At 46.4% G+C, this 21,943-nt stretch overlaps 2 protein-coding genes across 12 annotated transcripts in view; one reads left to right on the top strand and one right to left on the bottom strand.

Annotated features, from left to right (window-relative positions):
• The window catches only part of INTS8 (integrator complex subunit 8), a 23,257-nt gene extending 16,184 nt beyond the window's left edge, over positions 1–7,073 (top strand). For 4 of the 8 annotated variants that reach the window (XM_030486102.1, XM_030486110.1, XM_030486117.1 and 1 more), the window contains 10 exons: positions 455–488; positions 1,137–1,193; positions 1,276–1,337; positions 2,430–2,548; positions 4,347–4,450; positions 5,421–5,471; positions 5,935–6,008; positions 6,089–6,153; positions 6,253–6,296; positions 6,860–7,073. In XM_030486102.1, coding sequence (XP_030341962.1) covers positions 455–488; positions 1,137–1,193; positions 1,276–1,337; positions 2,430–2,548; positions 4,347–4,450; positions 5,421–5,471; positions 5,935–6,008; positions 6,089–6,153; positions 6,253–6,296; positions 6,860–6,976 — 727 coding nt within the window. In that variant the 3' untranslated portion in view covers positions 6,977–7,073. Of the gene's footprint in view, positions 1–454; positions 489–1,136; positions 1,194–1,275; positions 1,338–2,429; positions 2,549–4,346; positions 4,451–4,946; positions 6,009–6,088; positions 6,154–6,252; positions 6,297–6,859 lie in introns of those variants that run through there. The other 4 variants (XR_003991431.1, XR_003991430.1, XM_030486126.1 and 1 more) reach the window with 4 other exon arrangements.
• CCNE2 (cyclin E2) lies at positions 7,037–21,943 on the bottom strand. Of its 4 annotated transcripts, none has more exons than XM_030486166.1 (12): positions 21,672–21,750; positions 20,135–20,173; positions 19,930–20,041; positions 19,711–19,770; positions 17,610–17,761; positions 15,454–15,589; positions 12,974–13,120; positions 11,470–11,565; positions 10,557–10,691; positions 9,624–9,735; positions 8,667–8,821; positions 7,037–8,254 (listed from the first exon to the last, which is right to left on the bottom strand). In XM_030486166.1, the coding sequence occupies exons 2-12, from the start codon at positions 20,146–20,148 to the stop codon at positions 8,153–8,155; spliced, it is 1,221 nt and encodes a 406-aa protein (XP_030342026.1). In that variant the 5' UTR covers positions 20,149–20,173; positions 21,672–21,750; the 3' UTR covers positions 7,037–8,152. The 4 variants fall into 4 exon arrangements, with proteins under 4 accessions (XP_030342026.1, XP_030342044.1, XP_030342034.1 ...); XM_030486184.2 differs by lacking the exon at positions 21,672–21,750 and adding an exon at positions 21,881–21,943 and having other exon boundaries at positions 7,746–8,254; XM_030486174.2 differs by lacking the exon at positions 21,672–21,750 and having other exon boundaries at positions 7,746–8,254; positions 20,135–20,288.

Here is a 21,943-nt window from a genome sequence, read left to right as displayed (position 1 = left end):
TTGTTTTATGGTGACAATTCTGATATGGCATGATGAGGAAATCAGTGTACATCATAAATGATCACTGCACACCCTCCCCTGTAAGCCTGGAGGTCATTGTTGCAGTCCTAGCTTGAAGAGTTACAGTACAGCTCGGTTGCTTTATCTTTTAGAGTCAATGGTTGACTAACTACAAAGTGATTTTTCATGCCTTTTATAGCTCGATGGAATAACACATACCTCTTCTTTAACCTCTTTTAAATGTAAAAGTAAAACTTGCTAGTGACTGTATTAAAAGTGAGTGGCCTGCATGAGTGTTTTCACTTGTGTACCCTGCATTTGTGGACTTAGAGGTGAAGGGCTGTTTTGGCAGGTGAAGAATTTGCTTTACTGACGTAGTTTTCAATGTATTCACTTTGCATGTATTCTTTGTTGTGGACAGTTACTTACCTAGGGTTTTGTGTCCTTAATTTAGGAGTGAATTGCTGTCCTTCATCAAAAAGCTTCGGGTAAGTTATAGGGGTGTCGAGAATGTGTTTGCAACCAGAACTTCCTTTTGATAGAATTTTTCTGGACTTTTCCTTTTAAATTCCAGGAAGTCTGACAGCTCTATAGGTGTGTTGTATGGCTGAGGAACTCCTGGGTTTGCTGTACCTGTCATACAGCAGTGTGGCATAGCCTGTCAGAAAACTACCCTGTATTCTGACAGTGGAGATCTGTTGCCATTAGGAGTGTATTTTATTGCAGCTGTCTCAAAGCAAAGCATTCCTTTTGGAGGGAGGAGGCAGCTACTGGCATCATAAAAGCAGTGGAAGTGAGAGGAATGGGAATTGTTCATAGCTTATGGGTTTGTAAGTGCTTAGATAGTTGTAGTGTACCTAGCTTAAGTGTAGGGTTAGGCGGTAGCCACAGAAACGACGTGTGGAAAACCTGAGTGAAGTTTATATGCAAGGCGTTATTTGGGAAAATGTGAAGTAATTAAAGACTTCGTGCAGAAACTCTCTCGCTGTACCCTTGTGTTACAGGATTCTTAACAAAATACTGCCCTATTTCAGTGTAATGATGTCAGAACTTCTTACATAGCTTTAGAGCTTAGGGAAGAAACTGGAGTTTTGGTAGTTCATGGGAATACTATTTACTTTTTTCTCCCCTTACAGGAACCATTGGTTTTAACCACAATATTGTCCCTGTTTGTCAAGCTTCATAATGTTCGGGTTAGTACATACCATAAACATCTTACTCTGTTTGCTGGAAAGGTTTCTCTCTGTAATTTCTCTTACATCTTTCTTCTCTTAGGAAGACATAGTGAACGATATTGCAGCGGAGCACATCTCCATCTGGCCCTCCTCCATCCCCAAGTAAGATGATAATTAAAAATACAGATTTCGGAACACATGTTGACATAATTGGTTTGGTTCCAGTTGCTGTGTGTTAGTTACTGGGTGCGAGTGGGATTTCTGCCCTGCGAGGGCATCACTGAGCTCCCCTCTGCTTGCGGGCAGGTTGGGCTGATTGCAGGGAGGTTTTTGCTCCTGATTTCGTGGTCCTGATGGAGTGTGGGTACAGGAAAGGGAGGGTTGTTTTAGCTGCATGCTGTACTGGGCTGCGTGTAACTATGTGAACTGTATAATACTGCAATACAAAATAACTAACACTTTTGAGGTGTGCTTGAATAGTAGCCACAGGGACATATAGTATATATTGATTTGTTCTGGTTGGATTGAACTGTATTTCTCCAGTGATATTTAAAGGCTCTGTGGGGCTTGAACCTCATTGGTTTAGATGCTTTGTATGCATTGGGAGAGATGATTCCTGTGAGAGGAGAAGTGTAATGCTCCGTGTGGTTAATCTGTCTTTAACTGGTCTGATTGAATAGTCTCATTGTTCCTGGTGTAAATTTCAGTGCATATTATAAGGTCAAGCAAAAGAAAGTTGTTTTCAGTGTTACCAGAATGTAGCAGTAGGGTGAGAAAAAACAGGTTTTTAAAACTGGAGGTTCCACACAAACTTTGGGAATGGATGCCCAAGCAATGTGCCAAACCATTCCCATCCTTCCTTTCCAAGCCAGTTCCACAAGTTGCCAAAGATCTCTCTCTGTGGCCATTCATGTGGATGCTGTGATAAATTTGTAGTGGTTTCAGGTGTTGTCTTCAAACTCCTTGAAACTGAGATGTATTCTTGCACAGAACCCTCTGGTGGTGTCAGCCACAGGCAGGGTTCTGAGTGTTCTGTCCAAGTCTGTGAAGGGTGTATTTGTTCTGTCACATTTGCTGCAGTGAAACAATTCAATAGTAATCTTAGTCAACACTAAGTCTTCCTGAAGTTATTTTTGCTTGACACTTAATGCAAGGTGCTTTGGACTTAAACAAGATGGGAAATCAGGTTAGTGTTTAAAAAACCAAACCAATCACTTACTTAGGAATGATTTTTCTTCCTTTTTTATCCTTTAGTCTCCAGTCAGTGGACTTTGAAGCTGTGGCTGTGACAGTGAAGGAGCTGGTGAGCTACGCCCTGACCATCAACGCAAACAACCACTTCTGGTTAATTATTCAGGCAGATATTTATTTTGGTAAGTGAAACCAATGTCTATTTTTAGCATGTGTGAGGGGTGCTTTGCTGCTCCAGGACTTGTTTGACATAACCCTCCTTGAATTTCCTCTTAGGGAAAGAAGCTTAAGTGATATAAGAGTTTAAAGTCTTCAGGTGCAATAGTGTAGGTGAGTTTGGGAGGTTGTGTAAGCCTACGGAGAGACTGAGCTTTCAGTGGACTTGCTTTTAGGGTAAGGAAAACTGTAAGAGTCATCATTAACTTCACTTTTTTTAGGGCAGTTGGTCCTTGAGGGCTGTAATTACGCAAACCTCTAACATCTGAGTCTCTTGTTAAGTGAATGGGAAGTTGTGTGAGTAGTGATTGCTTTTAAATGTGGAGATGGGCTTCACTGGAGCCAAAGACAAGCAGAACGGGAAGGATTTGTGTTTGATATAGAGAAGTGTCTAGGATTTGTAAACAAGGAAGCAAGAACTGATCTGGTTATTGGTTGTGATGGGAAGCTCTTTCCTGTTGTTCTCTCCTCACTTGCTCCTTCTGCAGTACTTGTCCTTGCTCCTCAGCGGGGAGCAGCCAGCAGAATTGGGTCATAAAGTGTTCCAGATTCTGGGCATCATGACATGCAGCCAGATTGCATCAGGCAGCGCTTGCCTGGGGAAATCTTGCCCAGATTATGTGATACTGGGCTTTGTTAAATCATTCCCCATGCCAGAGTCAGTCCCTGGGGCTTACTCTAGTGTGAGTGAAGAGAGTGCAGAGGGGTAGGTGCTGAAGAATGAACTTTCAGAAGATAGCCAGAGAAGTACAGTACTACCTGGTGCATGAGCTAGCAAAGGACATGGCCATCCTCAAAGGTAATTTGGTGTTTCTTCCACTTAAATTATCAGTCAATTCCACTCTAGGGAAATATAGCATTTAAGCCAGATTGTTCTTTACTGGCAGTAAAACAGGGTACATTCTGTGCCTGTGCCATCTACTCCCTGGTGCTTTGGGCTATCAGAGGAGATAAGGCACGTGTTTCTGAATCAATTCTTTTTTGGACTGGAAGCATGTCTGTGGTGTGCTGTAATGTGCTGTAGAAATCCTGGCCTGTTTCTTCCAAAGGAGACAAATATCTAGAAGATGCTTTATAACCTTTGGGGTGAAGGGAGGGGTCTTAATCCAGTGTTCAGCGCTGTCACTTTATACATGGGAGAGTGATTCAGGGTTATAAACTGGCAGCATTTGCTGCTTGTACAAACTGGAACAACATCCCAGGAGGAGGATGTTTCTGCAGGGAGCCTCAGAAGCTGGCACCCAAAAGAGCAGTGGTTGGAGCACACCTGCACGTCAAATCTGTGTTTCAGAAGCACGTGCACAAGCAGGTTGTTCTGCCCACGTGGCCCCTGCAGGCTGACAGCCCAGTGAGAACTTACTGGGAGTAAAACCAGCACAGAGCCATGAGCTGTGGTGGCATCAGCCGGCCCCCTCCAGCTCACACCAACTGAGCTCCTCTATTACCATCTGCGTGCTTAGTTCAAGGAAGTCAAACTTGGCTCTCAGGTTGATGGATCTAAGATTCAGTACCTGGAAAACAGGCATTAATTCTCGAAAGGCAGAACGTGCCTGTGTTGCTGGCTCTCATTGTGTAGTTTTCTGTCTACCACTGTTTTACCACCTCCTCTGTGTTGAGGTTTTTTTAAATGGTGATATGGAAGTCGCTTTCCCAGTAGAATTGAGCAGTGAGGGAGTTGTATCTGAGTAATTCCATAAACGATTGATAAGACACTTAGAAGTAACTGCTGTGCTTAAGACCTTATTTTGCTTTTTTCCATTGCAGCAACGAATCAGTACTCAGCAGCCCTTCACTATTATCTCCAGGCAGGAGCTGTGTGCTCAGACTTCTTTAATAAGATGGTGCCACCAGATGTGTACACGGACCAGGTGAATTACAGTGGGATTTGGATGTACAAAAATCTCTCTTTGGATGCAGTTGGCATCCTAATTCTATATAGAGCCAAAATAGTTGCTCCCTAGGTGCACACTCGTGTAGCTTGTCAGATTTGGTACTGCCGTGCAAGGTGGTCTGGACATGGGTGGCATTGTAACTTACAACTGCTGGAGTGAGCCGGAGGTGTAGCACCGCACACCGTGTACCTGCGCACTTTGCAAGCGGGTGTAACACGTGGCTTCAGTTGCAGGTGGGCCCTGAGTGAGAACCCCTCAATAACTGTGTGTACTGGGGGCGGCTTTGGTCCCAGCCACAGCGTTTTCAGTGGCACCTTTCAGTCACTGTGACCTTTATCCAGGCATTTGCTGGTTTGCCAGGAAGCGGGTGTGTTACTTGCAGGCTGTAGGAAGGAACTGTCCAGACGCCGGGAAGGAAGCTGTTTATATGGCCTGTCCGGCTGCTGCTCCCCTCGTGTTCTCATTCATACAGCGTGTGAGAGCTTCGGGCACTGCTCAGGGATCCTCCTCAGTGTTCACAGCCCCATCTGAGCTGTGCCTCCTTTCTGCCAGGCTGTGGTGGTGCAGGAGTCCCTGCTGGGACTGTGTTCTGTCACACGTGCCAGTGTGTGCCTGCCCCGCTGCTGTTCCATTCCCACATTCCAGCAGGCCTTGCCAGTAGGCAGCAGGAGATAAAGGTGACACTTTTTAACAGGCCACAGCTTGGCTCTCACACCAGAAATGCAGCGCTGGGGCTGTAGCACACACCATAGCCCCTGTGAGGTCTCCTCAGGGATGAGAGCTCAGTCCACCAGTGGATGTGCTAGAACCCAGGAGTTGCTGGGAGTTAGGATGGAGGCAGCCATTTAGCTGGTCCCCTGCGTTTACAAAGCATGAAATGAAGTTGCAGTTTCTGTTCCAACACTGGCTTTTCAAAAGGTGTGTTCTGTTTTTAACCATTCTGTAGGTGATAAAAAGAATGATCAAGTGCTGTTCTTTACTCAACTGTCACACCCAGGTAGGAGGTGAAATATGGCAGTAAGTAAAACATTGGCTTATATTTTGATGTTAATGGGGGGAAACTAAAATGGAATCCAGTTTTCCTTGTAAATTCAATCTGCACTAGTAGTAGATTTTGTTCTTACTGTTGCTGTTAGGGTGCTAAGAGGGCTGAAATTAGTGAGTAAATAGGGGACATACTTGGAATGGCTGTAAATAGTAGAAAGAGTCTGGGGTTTCTTTGTCCCTTTTTTCTCCTAGGATATGGATATATTTTATTTTCTGTAGGGCTGAGTACTTCCCTTTTTAGCTACTGTTGTTGTTATTGCAGCATGAGCTGTGGCTGCCCTTGCAGTTCAGGCGCTTGGAAGGTGCTCACTGTAGAAATGAGCTCTGGCTCAGGTCTGGAGCAGGGGGAATGCTACTGAGGGGTTCTGTGGGGGTTTGAGGCTTTGAAACCCACCCCAGGTCTCTCCTTGCAGGTAGCTATTCTCTGCCAGTTCCTCAGAGAAGTAGACTACAAAACTGCGTTTAAGGCACTGCAGGAGCAGAACAGGTGACTGTTACAACAAAGTTTATAGCTACATGTACAGGGCTTGTTAGTGTGTCAGTAACCCAGTGTGTGTGCTCTTTCAGCCATGATGCCATGGATTCTTACTACGAATACATCTGGGACGTCACCATCTTGGAGTACCTGACATGTATCCTTTCACTGGAATACCACCATGGGAGCTCACACTGGATGGTGGCTGGAAAAAGTTGATTTCCTACCCAGGCGTCTTTCCTTGACTCACCCTCAGATCTCCACCACAAACGAGGAGAGACAGACAAGCGGCAGATAGCAGTGAGTTCACAGGGAGGGCTGCGGGGAATGGGCTTCATAGAATGGTTTGGGTTGAAGGGACCTTAAAGATCATGGGCCATGGGCAGGGACACCTTCCACTAGAGCAGGTTGCTCCAAGCCCCTGTGTCCAACCTGGCCTTGAACACTGCCAGGGATGGGGCAGCCACAGCTTCTCTGAGCACCCCCTGTGTCAGCGCCTCAGCACCTTCATAGTGAAGAATTTCTTCCTAATGGCTAATCTAAATCTCCCCTCTATCAGTTCAAAGCCCTTCCCCCTTGTCCTATCCCTACATGCGCTTGTAAAGAGTCTCTCTCCAGATTTCTTGTAGGCCACTTTAGGCACTGGACTGCCTTCGTCTGTCTTTACTCCTCTGAAACTGTCTTTGAAAAGAATCACCACTTCAGTTTTAATGTTATTGTGTAATTGTTAATGGAGCCTGGCTGCTGAGGGAAGGGGGGGGGGCACAAAGAAAGAAATCGCTCTGGCACTAGGGCTGAACTGGCCCTGCAGTGCCCCAGCCTCGCTGAGCACTGCTGCTCACCCCATCTCTTCTTGTTGCCAGATAAAAGCCATTGGGCAGACAGAGCTCAACGCCAGCAATCCTGAGGACGTCCTGCAGCTTGCTGCCCAGAGGAGGAAGAAGAAGTTTCTTCAAGCAATGGCAAAACTTTACTTCTAGGCTAATAATGGAAGGCCCTGATAAAATGGGTGGGAGTGGAAAAAAACAATCTTTCAAGACTTTTATTTTTTAAATTCATTTAAATTTTTATACAACATTTACAGTCTAGTATCTTTCTTTTTAGAAATAGATGAAATCTTATAATAAAACCCTTATTTTACAAACTGTACAGAAGGTAGGAAGCAACTTCAGCTAGTTCCACCATGGCTTGTTTGCAGAAGACATGCGTTCAAGTTTGCTGAGTTTGATGTGGATGGGGTCCCTGGGTGTGGGGCACAGGGAGGAGCATTGTGCCAGAGGGAGGAGGACCGACACCCCCCTTTCCCAGTGCTGTCCCTTCATCACAGAAGTGAGTCAGAGGTAGTGAATATTCCAAGGCAAACACAGTAGTTAATGCTGTTTATAAACACTGATAAAACACAGCTCCACAGTTGTTTTAAAATACTGTTCCTAGGACGTGAGTGGTTGTAGAGTACCAGCAGCTCACTTCTTCCCATACCCTCTCCAGTTCTTATGTTTGGTGTTGTAAAATAGAACTCCTTCCTTCCAGGACTGAACTTCTTCCACTTGGGGTTACACTTCTGCTTGTACTCTTACCTGAGGTCAGTGATGCACCAGAACTGAGGTTTAGGGCAGCCCTGAGAGGCCACCACAACTGGGTCAGCCTGCTGTGGAGCTAGAGCCTGACACAGGGTGGCTACACTGCACTGCAAGGGCAGAGTGGTGTCACCCTGACCTCCCTGACACCCTGACTGACAGGCATTAAACTCTGACCTTACCAAGGAAAGAAAAAAGAACAAGTCAAGAAGAGGTAATATGTACAAGCTGTCACTAAGTTCTGCTGTATAAAGCCAGTCTGACACGGAGAGCTGAGCAGACAAACTTTCCCACGCAGCCATTCTAAAAAAGTTCTTAAAATTCTTAAATTAGGAATGGTCAGAGTTGAACTAAGGTGTGTGTGAGAAGGGAGCGGAGCAGTCCCGGCTCCTGTGGTGGCACAGGGGCTGCCGCCCGGCCTCTCAGCATGTCTGTAGGAGGACACCAGTCTCAATTAGCATCTGCTGCATCTCTTACTGCTCAGGTCTCAAACAGCAATAAGAGCATGAGTCACCTTTAGTGTGGTCTTGTTCTGAAGCACCAAATCCTGTTCTGTGTGTGATGGCTCTTATCCACATTTCATTTCTTCTCTGTACTTTTGGGAGGGGTGATTATTCCTCCTGTTGACACGGGTGATAACTGACCTGGGGCAGTAGATGCTACTCCACTGCTGACTTCTTCCTGCATAGTGAGGGAGGAAGATGACAGTTAATACCTGTGACATGTTGTAGACACTTGCTGCACTCGTGCTCAGCAGCACTTCTCACACTGCCACTACCATTCAAGTACTCCAGATCTAGGACACTAAATAAAACCCCCAAGGTGCTGTTATACAGCAGTGTAAAGACTATCATCTTTTAAACACATCACCAGTACTTCTAATTCAAATCCTTGCTTGTGGCCCACAAGTGGTGCAGTAAATCACAACTGGTTTATGGCATCAGCAAGCAGGAGCCAGAAGCAAGGGGCCGGGCACCACTGACCGCACTGGCTGCAGAGCCCGGCCAGGCATGAGCAGAGGTGCCTGGCTGCAGGACAAGGGCTGTGTAACCTGCTCTCACCTGCCTCAACTGTGAGCCCACAAACCACCTACCAGCATGTCCAAGTAATTGGTGTGTGTTTGGATGTTATGGCGATCCTCTACTGCAACCTTCTTGAAGTTCTTCAGCTTCGCAGGGGCTTTTTTTGCCACAGTCACAAAGGGAACCATCCATTCCACACACTCCGAAATGCCGTCCCAATCTAAGCCTAGAGAGCAGAACACAGGACTACATTTAGAACTCCCAAGAGTTGCACAGTGTTCTAGTATGGCCATAAGTTTTAAAACAACAATAAATACTGCAAATGAAAATTGAGAAACATCCTCCCAGAAACTCCCACCACTTCCCTGTGCTCCTCACATACGAGTGTTGTTGCTGAGGATGGTGAGCACAGGCCTCCTGAGCAAAGCAGCACTGAGGCTCACAGGGGAGGCTCGAGTGCCTTCTTCAGCTTGACACAAGATTGTGTGTCCAGAAAACACTACACTGTGGTTACAGTCCTTCATGGTGCTTGGGCAACACACAGGCACTGAGCTTAGTTCAGTGATTTGGGGTTTTTTCCCCACATTGTAAGGGACAGGCTGGTGGGAGTGAGCACGGGGGTTAACTGCACGCTGCTGGCACGTAGTGGTGGCTGCTTGGTACTTGCATTTTAGGAGAAAAAGTAGCCAAATCACCTATAGCTAACGAGCCCCAAACCCACTGGAAGTCAGAGCAGTGTCACCCCAAGAGAAAGGAGGACAAATCTGCTTCATTTCCTTAGTGAAGACCATGCCTCTGACAGCGTTCCTCCTTTTTTGAGTCTTTGTAACCTGAGAAATAGTGGTAGGAAGTGAAATTTGGGGGTGGGGAGGATGGGACCCAACTCAGAACAGAACAAACTGTTGGTGTCTGTGTAGCTTTTGCTTTTTGGCAGCCTGGTAAACCCATACACTCATAGTGACCTCAGGCATGCAGCAGCTTCCAGAATTCCCCGCCTGACACTACCAAGCTTTATAAAGGCTTCTTACCTGAAGCTTTCTTAACAACTTCAATTGAGGTATAGTGGCAGAGTGCTGCAGCAGCAAGTGTTCTGTACTGGAAGTCCAAAGAATTCACATCCAGAATACACAGGTCTAAGAGCTGAGGAAATAAAGAGTGAGGAAGTAAGACTTACAAACTTCAACAAGATGATACTTTAGTATAATCCTGCCTCAGAAACTGCCCTGCACACAGCAGTCCTCCTACAGCCTCTGCTCTGGAACGCGGCTGAGCTTTTTAGCATCTATTGCACCCATCTAATTTAGTTTTGGCACCAGTGGCAGCTCAAGTGGTTTGCATAACTCTGTGACCACTCACGAGCAAGACACTTTGCTTGCACAGACTGAAGCACACCTTCAAACTCTCAGTGCAGCTCCAGGAAGGTGTTTCTTAAATGAAGATACTACCTAGCAGCTCAGTGACTCAGACCAGCTCGCTCTCCAGTAACGCCTCTGAGGATGGACACAACACACGCCCACAAAAACTGGACCACAGCAGCTTCAAACTAGTGTCTGCCTCAGAGACTGCCTCCTGGCAATGGCACAGCAACACCACGACAGACGGGACAGGTATAAACAGTTACTGTCCACAGCACCTGAGTTACCCCCCTCCTCTCAGAGCTACTGCCACTGTGTACGGAATGCTGCAGTGCACGGCCATCAAAAACCAAACAAGATGGATTTTTACTTTTCCAGCGTACAGGAACGTACTTTTAGGAAGTATTGAGCAGGGAGACAAGCAACGTGTGGCTGCTTGTCCTCAAAACTGAGGATGAAGTTCTCTGTCAAACTTGCGCATTCCTTAACAAAGTAACAGGCGAGGTGAAACAAGGGAAGGCATTCCTGAACGGCTCTGGGGGTGCAATACTCAGTTGTGCTGGCAGCCACTCCACAAAGCATCTTCTGACGCAGTTTACGACCCACCTGTGCTATCTGAATGAACTTTTCCTGAGAATACTGAGGTAGCAGCACTTTCGGAACATCCTTCAGAGCATCCACTTGAAGATAGAGGTTCAGCCAAGAGATGATTGTCACTGGACAGAGTTCCCATTTTAAAGCCTGCGGACATGAAACAGTTGCACACCTTAAGCCAAGCGAGGACAGTTTTAATGCTCTGATCTCTTTTCCCACGCCTCCTCCAAGTTTGCACAGCTTACTGCACAGATCCTCAAAAGACACTGGTGATTATGTACAATTTCAAGTACACATACTCATTTTAGATGGCAGTCTCACTAGTTTTTGACCAGGCTGTGTCACAACCAGCACTAACACATATCCCTACGATTGTGAAGCTGGATCTTACTTTATCTTCGCCATTCAGAACCTGGGAAATTTAGAGTATTTCCCCAAGCCCTCAATCAAGCTGCCTGAACGTGCAGCTCTTATCTATTAAGGAAGAACAAATGTAGAAGGAGTGCTTACACACTCCTTTCCAACACAAAGAGCACGGAGTAGTGTCAGTTCTTCACTTGGCTCTCTTACAGGCCCTTTCTCCCAGACAGCAAAGAGCCCTGGCAAGGGCAGCATGTTCCAGTGACAGCCTTCTGGTCTGCCCCATGGCTTTCACACAAACAAGAGAAACCTGTCCTTTCCCAACAGACCAGGACTTCACCCCAGCCAATGCTTTAGAAACTCACTGCACATAGAATCATACAATCACAGAATGGTTTGGGTTGAAAAGGACCTTAAGACCATCCAGTTCCGACCCCCTGCCATGTAGCAAAGGTTTTGCAGAAACAAGGACATACAAAACATGTTCCTTTTCTAAGCAAGTGACATTAAAATACAATGCTTGGCTGGACAGTCAGCCAGCACTTAAACACAGCAAAGTTCTTACCTTTAACATAATAAGCTCCATTCTGACAATATCATCTTCGCTGCAAGCACCATCAGTGACATAAGCAAATTCCTGTATTTTAGGAGCATAGATTTCCTTTAAAGGGAGGGAGAGGGAAGTGAAGGTCAGAGCGCCTTACAATGCTAAGAAAGCTTGAGAAGATGCTGGCAAAGACTTTTCAGCCCATATTGACATATTAACATCTCTTATCATATCATAGAATCAGAATGGTTTGGGTTGGAAGGGATCCCAAAACTCATCTAGTTCCAAGCCCCTGCCACAGGCAGGGACACCTTCCACTAGACCTGGTTGCCCAAAGCCCCTGTAGGCACTGGAGCTGCTCTAAGGCCTCCCCTGAGCCATCTCTTCTCCAGGCTGAACCACCCCAGCTCTCTCAGCCTGTCTTCTTTCCCTAGAACAATGTTTTCCTTGTTATATGAAGTGACTTGAAACTTACAGTATGAAGAGATACTAAAACCAAGTAGGCTTGTTATATATTATCTGTGGTAAAACACAATAGATTTAGTGCAACTCTTAGCTCTGAGGGAAATAAATGCTGACCAAGCAGTCATTTTTTTAACACCTTTTTGTTTATACCACTTCTTACATCAAATGGAATGGCTGAGAAGATACACCACCCCAATTCTCCTACAGAACCCTGCTGTGTTAGAAATGGCTCACTGGGACAGGCCATGTACAATATCAGTGCTCAGGCAGTCACACAGATTTACTATTAAAACAAATGAAAAAAATAAAAAAAAGGCTAAAAAAAGACGAGAAAAATCCCACAGCCACCGGGGCTGCAAAATCCATAGTGCAGAGGTGTGCTACTAAGAGAACTTCCCCACAGAACTGCTTCTCTACCAGCTAGCTCCACTAGCTGGTACCTGATGCCCCATGCACTTCCTTAGGACAGACAACTGCTTGTAGGGCACTACCTTGGCTTTAGGCAGTGCTAGATGCAGGGGGTGCCAAGTGTGGAAACTCAACATCCCAAACTTTCCTTTCAGCCTAACCTCCCACGTACTATACACAAATGGCTCATAGATGTAGAGCACAACAAAATGCATCATCATCAGCGCATTCTAAAAGACAGAAACTCCCCTGAATGGGTTTGCAGGGATATCAGCCTGATGTACAGGCAGTCTGGGACCTGGGCTTGGCTCTGTTCAAGCCCCACACCCATTCCTGAGGTTGTTTGCCAACTGCTGTATATTTGGAAAACAACAAAACAAAACAAAACTACTCCCAGCACATTTGCATACCTTTCAAGTTTATGTGGTCTCCTTCCCTGCTGCTGAGGAAAGGGAGGACAAAGACTACACTCCAAGAGATTGACATATGCACAACTCAAGGAAGAGAAAAAAGCTTCCCCTTCTGACCTTCAGTGTTGTATGTACGCCACCAAGTTCAAAAGATTCAGACAGAAGAAATAAACATGTTATCACTGTCTTTTTAGTTATTCCAAATTTAATATCCTCCTCCTTGTGACAGAGCTCCTTACCTCAAGTTTGGAGGCAATGAATAATGAGGTAATTCCTATGAGCTGAAGCATGCTCTTGTTAATGTTCTTCTGTGTCAACATGAATCTATCAAAAAAGTCTTGAGCTAGGTAGAAGGTTTCCCTGTGGAGTGCATACACCTCACATACCTGCAACAAAACGAAAACCAATTCAGTTTAATGTCAAAAAACTTGTGTACACACACTGGAGTATTCAAGCCTCAATAATAAAACACAGTAAGCACAGTTTTATCTTTTGCACACACAAACTATCACATATCCAGGTGTGTTGGCAGGTAGTGATTAGTATGCGACCGGAAAAAGTATCTCCTTTGCTCCCACCAAAACACAGGTTATCTGTGATGCCCTAACATCCGAAGTACAGTTTTTCCAACCTAACTAGCATCCAGTTTTCCTAAAAATGAGTACAAACAACTTGCCACTGAAAGAAGGTGGACTCATTGAGGGAGGGAAAACAAAAGAGAACAACAAAAAAACCCCACTCGTGCTTGCTTAAGAATACCCTATACTCACACCTCAAGCTGAAGCCACTGAGCAGATCGCCCCTGTACTCCTCACAGGTCTCTCCCAGGGCAGAACCACTAAAACCACTTGAATTCCTTGGTTCTAGAGGAAATAATGCTGGAAGCTGCAAGCTCTGAGGCGCCCTGCTGGCAGCCCCTCAGGCACACCACAGCCTCACTAAGCAGGAACAAAACTGCAGGAACGGACATCTGCTCCCTGCAGTTGCAGGGCTCCCCAGCAGGGAGAACTCCCAATACCTGCATTGTGTCAACGTGGTTCAAGTGCCAGTTCAACAGAAGAGGAAAGGAGACTGCCCAGGCCTGGAGATCAATCCTCTGCAGGGGCCTACTCTTTCCTCTGAACTCTGACTGAATTTGGGTGGACCTGCCACAACTCCAGCTCCTCTGTATCCCTTCCAAAACTAGAAACTAGTTAGATATCCATAAATTACTTATAATCTATGTACAGTCAACAGGAAAGAATATCCAAGAAATAGATCCCAAGTGCTTCATTATTTTACTTGGATACACAGTCAGAACAAACTCTCACTACTAGCTACTTCCTAACATAAGGCTTCCTAACACTTGCTCATTAGCAAATTAAAACCCTTCTTGACCATCAAAATGCAACAGGTTGGCAGTAACACCACAGCTCGTTCTTTTAGGCCTGATCTAGTATTTGCCAATTGATGCACTACTCTGATATTAGTAACTGCTGCTCCAAACAAGATTTGGAACTAAAGACATACACACCAGGCGCACCCATTAATATAAGGCACAATTTTTATCAAAGTCTATTGCCCAGACATCATAATGCTTGCTCATGCTAAATAGTATCTCAGTTATGATGTTACAGAAGACAATGCTAGGAGCTACTGAAGAACAATCCAAGTTGATGGGATTTTAATCCACTGAGACATAGAGAACCACTGAGCTGGACAACGAGGCCCTTGTTGACATTTCTGTTTGGAAATGGCATGATTGATTTCCTAAGAGTTTAAGGAAAAAAGAAACAATTTAACAGTGGCATGTAAATCACGCATTGGAGGAGGTAGTGAAGTACACAGCTGGAATAGTTTTGATATTCAAACTGTATTAAAAAAAAACAGCAGGAGAGCCACTGTAACATCTGCTTCCTTGGAGTACTTGATATGGAATTGGTAAACCTGTAAGATCCCTTCTGCTGATGGGAAAGGATTGCACGAGTCAGACACTGCTTTTGGCAGAGGAGATTGAACATGCTCAATATAGAGTTCTTGGAAACCCCTCCAGAACATGGCTCTCTAGTTACAACACTAATATTCCTTTGCATAAGCTGCCAAGACCGAGAGCTTCCACTTTGTTTGACAACTGGAACAGTCTGAAGTAAACCAATTAGATTGGAATATGGATACAATTTCTTTGTAATCCTTTTCAACTAAGAACCTGGTTATACCAAGAACCCCCCAGTGTCAGCCACTTTCTTCTGCTCTCTTCATAGGATAGAATTAAAAATTCAGCAATAAGCGAGAAAATAGCATCAGGGTCTGACATCTAAGAGCTCTTGACGTAGACAGGGCCAGAGTGATAACTCAAGTCCTCAATCCAGATGCAGTTGTCAAATGGCTTAGATACAGTCTAAGATGTACAGTTAGAGCTCCATAACTAATCTGTCTAGGACAATTTTAATACAGGTGTCTCAAAACTAGATTTTTCCCCTTCCCAGGAAGTAGTGTGGCAAGAGCAGAAAGTTAAGTACTATCACTCACTGCCCTGTGTGGAAGGTTCAGCGTCTCCTGCCAGGGAAGACCAGAATGTAGCTCACCAAGAAGATCAGTAACTTGTAACCCCTCTGCTGCAAACTAGGTTTAGCTTTTGTCATTACTGCACATTTTGCTATTAGATCTTTATGTAAAATCTGTGCTTTCATCTGCCTACTTCCCAGGCATAACACATGGCAAAGTAATTAAAAGAACACACCTCTAAGAGCCAGTCTAACAGTATTGATCTCATGTGAGGCTGCAAACTGGAATGTAGCGACGTGAAATGTTTGCAGTGAGCATATCTGTTCTCCTTCTTCAAGATGTTGAGCCAGACGTCTTTGGAATTTCCCCAGCTACAGAATAAAGTTACACAAAGCATTATTAAGTATATATATACACCTTCACAAAAGGGAGTACAGAAACATTATATATTGTTTACAGATATTCAGGAACAAAAAGAACTGCCATACTAAAAGATCCTCATGGTAATTATAAAACTGCAGGTATACTTTGAATGTGTTACATCACCACAACAGCAGCTTGCCAAGATCATCAGCAAGTCCAGTTTGATAGAATAGCCACTAAAACTGAATGTGTTCATCCCAGAGTTGCACATACAACCAGTTCCCTGTTTTGCCTACTTACATGTCTGTCCAGAGCACAGGAGAAAAGCCAAACCCTCCCCCATAAGAAAAAACCCACCCAACTCCAAGTAAAACAAAGCATACACAAAGTTGTCCAGTTTAGTTTAAGAACATTTACAGATGGTGTTTAAAAGCCACTCACCCATCCCTTCCTTTTCTAGCCTACCCTGAGGCTCAGAAACAGACTATTGTGAGAAAAAATGAGTTCTTTATTGCTAACTTATAATTTATTAGCACTGAAGTCTACTTGGGAAGAAGATCTGTCTATATCACTAATATGGTTTGGTTTTAATTTGCAGTTGTTGTTGTTGTAAATTAATGTTTTTTTTCTTAGATGTACTTCTCATCTCACAGCCACTAAGAGGGATGGCACGTTAATCAATGCAATGCTGATTTCCTCCTAAAATTTTGGGGGTTACATATTCACCTTTCCAAGCAGAAGCAGAGAGAGAATAAACAGCCCTGATCACTGGTATCACCTACAAATTCTAACCACATCAGTTCCATTCTGCTGCCACCGTAAGTTAAAAGCTGGAGAGGTATTTGCTTGTTTAATGCACAAGTTTCCCCATTTAAGTAGGCAGGCATCGAGAAATGCATTATGATCTTCCTACAGCAGTGAGGAAAGCAGGAAAAAAAGACAGGAGAGAGTAAATGATCCTCTTATTCAGCTAATTGGAAAGGATGGAGCTCAGCTTTACCAGATGTCTAGTGACAAGAGGGTGAACATCAAGCAGCAAACTCCTTTCATGGAATTCTGTATCTGAACATATCTTTGGGATCCAGCAGTTTCCAACAACTTGCTAAAGCAGTGCATGAGATTTCCTCATTCACCATCTTTGGTTTTTAAGCTAAAAAAAACCCAAAAACCTCCTTTGCACTAAGCTTTCCAACACACATGGAAATGTGATGTGCTAGGTACAGAGCAGAGCATGCTGCCCTTTGAAGCAGTGTTCAGCAGGCTTGGGAGTAATACTGAGAGAAAAAAGCAGTTGAGTTTGAAACTCGGTGAAAGAGACTGCAAGAGACCTACTGCTTTGCACTGAGCCAGAATACTACCATGCTCCTCCCTGTTCTCATCAAGTTTTGGCCAGAACATATAAAAACACAGTGTATCTAGAAAGGTTCTCTTAACGTAATGCTTCACGTTCTGCTTTTCATTCACCTCACAATTTTCCCTAAAGCATTGCAGCAAATTTAACAACCCTTTCATTAAAGACCAGGCTGATACAAACTGCTGCCAGTGCACTCATCTAACACCTGAACAGCTAAGAAACTCAGAAATGGGAAAGTCTGATTCTATGAGCCAATCTATCCCTCCACAGGAGGGAAACTTCCTAGAACTATGACTGCACTGAGCATACTACACTCCATTAGCAAGCTACTGCCCGAAGTTTATTTGCATACTTGTTCATTTTTAAGTTCTTAAAGAAAAATTTGCTTCATATTTTTTGCTCACTCAGTTCCAATAAAAAGTTTAGTTCAACTATAATGTGCCTCTTAACCACTTAAGAGTCTGTGGTTTTAAATTATAAAAGGACAGCTCTAAAAGACAAAAATTACCTGTCTGGTGCGTTTATAACATTGGGGGGATAAAAAAACCCCACAATTTGTCTTTTTTGGACATCAAGTTGTTTCTGAGATAGGAGACAAGTAGAGGTATGGGTTGAGTACTGCTCACTGTTATATAAACACAATACAACAACAGATCTGCATCTGGTAAACTTACTTGAGTTCTGGCAGAGGTGATGGGTTTATGAAGAGGTTTCTGAACCGGTACTTTTTGAACCTGGAGAAGTCAGTGGTTACTGACTCTTTGTGAGGTGTTTCAATAATTATGCAAGGCGAGATGCCTCCTGTTATCGTGGGCGGCCAACAACTCTGCAACATAAACAAGGTATCTTTTAAATGCTGATTTTACTATGAGAGCAAGAAAGACAAGAGGTAAATTACAGTAACAACAACAATGTATGTAATGTATGTTAGTCTTTTTGGACCACAGCATCAATTCGTGTACTGAAACCAAGGACAAAGAGATTAAATGCCAACAAAGCCTTTCGCAGTCAAGATGGAACATGCATAAACAAATTCGGTAAATCTGGGAAACTCAGTTTTGAGGAAGACAACTGACTTTAGTTTATGAACCCACAAACAACCTACCCATTGCTTGAGATGCTCAGTTACAGTACATAAGGTAAAGGCACTCATTGCTACTAAAACACAGGACATATTAGTTTGCTGGTCCTATCTACTTATCTACTCAGAGGGAAAAGAAAGGAGGGTGGAGGGTTTACTGTCTCTCAGTGAAAATTCAGCAACTTATCTTCCAATTAAGCACTCCAGAGAGGAGCCACCCATCTCAGCTCCAAAGCTAGATACCCACTGAGCAAGCAGCAGCTGTGAACTATCTCTCAGCCAAATGTGGGATGCAATGACTCAAAAGGAGAAGAGTGCAAAGTTGTTCACGCAGAAAGCTTCAGAGAAGGAATTCTAGATTACTTCAGCTAACTCTAACTTGTTTCACTAATACTTATTCGGTTATACATAACCAATACAAGTAAGGAGGTATCAAATGCATGGAGCACATTCCATGCCGTAATGGCTGACAGCCTTCAAAATGGTGACAGAGAGCCTTTATTATGCTCTGTGGAGTTAGGGAGGGGGATCCCCTTCACAAAGAATGGCAACACCTGCCCCTGAACATAGAAGCTTTTCCTATATAGCCATTCTGCAAGTTAAACTACACACAATTCCTTTAGTATATCTAAACCTCTTTATAGCCAGACTAACAGTGAAGTTACATATTCCAGCAGAATTGATCTTAACAGCACACAGCCACCAAAAATAAAAATAAAACAAACCAGGAGATCCTGCTCCTTCTTTTCTCCTGTGATCCTCACTGCCCAAGTCCCTTCTTTTGTCAGCTTTGATGCTTATGAGACCCTCTGCTGGGTTACTAACCTGGCAGAACATTAACTTACTTTGTAGTGCCATAATAGCAAGCAGAACCTGCACACCACTCCATTTAAAGAGAACAAAAAACGGAGCAGGGCATAGGATGGAGTACATGGCCAGTTATCAAGGAAGGAAAGACAGGGATCAGGATTTCCCCCTTTTGGCAAAAGCCAAGTTGTGACATGCAGTTTCACCCCAAGTACAGCTGACGTAGTTACACAGCATTTCTCCCTACACAAAGCTTGCAAAGGCAACTTCACAATCAGAAGAGTTTTGCTTCATCATAGCCGTTAGTCTCACTGGCTTTACAAACAGGACAACTGCAAACAAAATTTGTTTGAAAAAGAAAGTTACATTATTTCACTAAATAAATATTTTAGCCCCTCACTTGGTTTAGGAGTAGCCCATGTTAGTTAAAACAGATTCCTAAATTGATTTAAATCATCAAAAGAACTGCTAAATGAAAGCAAAGAGGGCCTGCATGGCTATGAGTCTTCTTCACTAAATGGCCGTGAAACCACACCTTAAGGTAAAACAAGTGCAATGATCTTGTTTAGACTTGCCCTTAGGCCTTGCTGCTCTGCATATGCAATTATTCTGAAATATCTGGGTTTATTCTCATTTTTACACCTAACCTTACTCTGTAGTGGTTTCCAAATCGAAGAGTCCTTTATCTGCAACAGAGCCATGCGTAAAACAACCCCAAAACATATACAATCATGCTAAGGTGCTGTGCTCTCACAGTTCTTCATATCAGAAGGTTGAAACTTCCCCTATTCAATGTTTTCTAGTGTGGAAGCATGACTTCACACCCACCAACATAAACCATTTGGACCCCCTCACCTAGTTTGGACTGGCATTCAGGACTGCATTACCTTAATCTCGTATTGATGTTTCTTAGCAATTTTCCCATCTTCTCTTTTCTTAATCTCCTGCTGAGAAGAGACACACACATCAATACACTGACAATGACCAGCACGCCCATTCCTAAAGCTAAAGCAAACTGTTGCTACTTCTGCCCCACTTTCTAACTCAGCAAAGACTCTCTCATCCAAACACACTGAAGAACTTTTCCAGTTGCCTGAATTGGTCACCTCTGCTGTTCTCCTTTTTCTGGTCTGGAGATGTTCTGATGCCTGCAATTCCTGTGGAGATTCTTCTTGACATGACAGTGGCGGCTGCTGCTGCTTGGCTTGCAAACGGCTACTACAAAGAGCAAAAAGACATCGGGCATTAGGAGAACAGCAGTTGATAGATGAACGTCGATAAGCTGAGTGTATTACATTGCTAACAGCTTACCTGCGTCTTGACATCTTCTTTGGGTTGCAAGATCTCTACCTGGATCAAAGGAATAACATAAGCTCAGTTAATATATCCTTAAAAAGTTAGGACCAACTTCCATACTTTGTGTTGTGAGATGCATCACAAAGAGCAGCACGGTTTACACAACTGAAATACAAGGGCACAACTAATTTACTGGTGTGAGGAATGCCTAAGTTATATAATCATGCATAGCTCCATGTCCTGCTGGAGGTTACACAGGGATGCCCACTATGCCAGCGGTCAGTTTGGCTTGGGCGAGCTGGGCTCGTATGGCCCGGGCGGGAGTGAAAGAGGGAAGCTGCGAAGGGGCATTTCCCACTCAAGAGAATGTGAAGGGACCCCCGTGGCTGCGACTTCCCCCTCCCTTTACACCCTGCACACCGCGGGCACCGGGCACCCACACGGACACACACTCTGCCGGTGCAGCAGCTCCCTCGAAGGGCGATTTCTCGGCGGGCCCCCCACACCTGCCGGGATGGGCCGTGCCGAGCTGAGCCGTGTCGTGCCGGGCCGCCCGCGCTCCCGCCGCGCCGGTTCCGCGCCAATTTGCAGAGAGCGGGGAGGCGGCGGCCTGCGCCGCGCCGTGCAGAGCCGGGCCGGGGGCGCCTCGGCCAGCCCCGGGGCACGGCGGGGGTCAGGCTGGGGTGGGGGCACCGCCGCTGCCCCCGCTCGCTCTCTCTGCAGAAGGGGCCGAGCCGCCGCCTGCCCCCCTCCCGCCGCGGCCGCTGAGGGGACGCGTGAGGGGGCAGGACCGGGCTCCCCCGCGCTCCCGCCTTGCTGCGAGCGAGGCTCCCTCCAAAACCTGAGGGGAAGCGGGGAGCGGGGCTGCCGGGACGGCACCCCGGCACTCGGGGACACCCTCGGTCAGAGGGGGACACCGAAGGGAGCGGGGGCAGCGATGGGGTTGCCCCCAGCAAGCACCGTCCTCGCCAAGCCGCTGTCCCGAGAGCCAGGGCGGGGGAGCGCCGGGACCCGCCGGGGTAGAGTGAGGACGGGCGGCGCGGGCCAGCAGTCAGGGTCAGCCCGCCAAGCGGCTCGGCCGGCATCCCCGCCCCCACCGCGCCCGGCTCCCTCCAAAACCAGCATCCCGCGCTCCGCCACCCCCCACGGGGCTCTCCCGCCGCCGTGGGGTGGGGGGTGAAGGGAGGGAGGCGATGGCGGGCTCCCGCCGACACCCCGGCCCGCCGCGCTGCCTCCCGCCGGCGCTGCCCGCCCGGGGCCGTCGCCCCTCGCAGCGGCGCCCGGCAGCGATCGCCACCCGGGGCGGGGGGGCACCGCAGCGGCGGATGGGGCCGCGCGTGGACAGGCACCCCCGCGCTCTCCTCAGCCGCTCTCCCTCCAAAACGGTGCCGGGCAGGCAGCCCGCCTCAGCGCCCCGCGCACCGGCACCGCCGGTACCGCCACCGCACCTTCCGTCAGCGCCACCGCAGCCACCGCCGCCTCCACCACCATCCTCCCCATCATACCCGCCGCTCCCACCATCACCATCCGCACAGCCGCCGCCCCCACGCACCTCCGCCGCTGCCGCCCGGGCCGCGCTGCTCAGCTGGCGCCGGCGCCAAGTCCCTATATAGCGCGGCCGGGCCCGCGCTGCGCATGTGCAAGGGCGGCAGACAGCTCCCTCGCCCGCCGCCCTCCCTCCGCCGCCGCCCGCGCCCCGCTCGCCCCAGCACCGCCCCTTAGCCGCGGGGCCGCCCCAGGCCCAGCGGCTTCCCTGCCTACCGCCGTGAGGGGACACCCCGCGCCCCGACCCGTCTCCTTTGGCGGAAGCGTCCTAGGACAACG

This window comes from Strigops habroptila, chromosome 1, assembly GCF_004027225.2.
Source record: "Strigops habroptila isolate Jane chromosome 1, bStrHab1.2.pri, whole genome shotgun sequence".
NCBI classification, from domain to species: Eukaryota; Metazoa; Chordata; class Aves; order Psittaciformes; family Psittacidae; genus Strigops; species Strigops habroptila.
The sequence above is the reverse complement of the archived record's forward strand: the minus strand, read 5'-3'. Positions and strand labels throughout refer to the sequence as shown.

Excerpts from the sequence above, each read along its gene's own strand:
- CCNE2 (XM_030486184.2), bottom strand. Across the intron at positions 19,771-19,929 it reads GAAAAAGGAGAACAGCAGAG|CAGGAGATTAAGAAAAGAGA; the intron begins GTGACCAATTCA and ends GTCTCTTCTCAG. Across the intron at positions 10,692-11,469 it reads TGGAGCTTATTATGTTAAAG|GCTTTAAAATGGGAACTCTG; the intron begins GTAAGAACTTTG and ends TCATGTCCGCAG.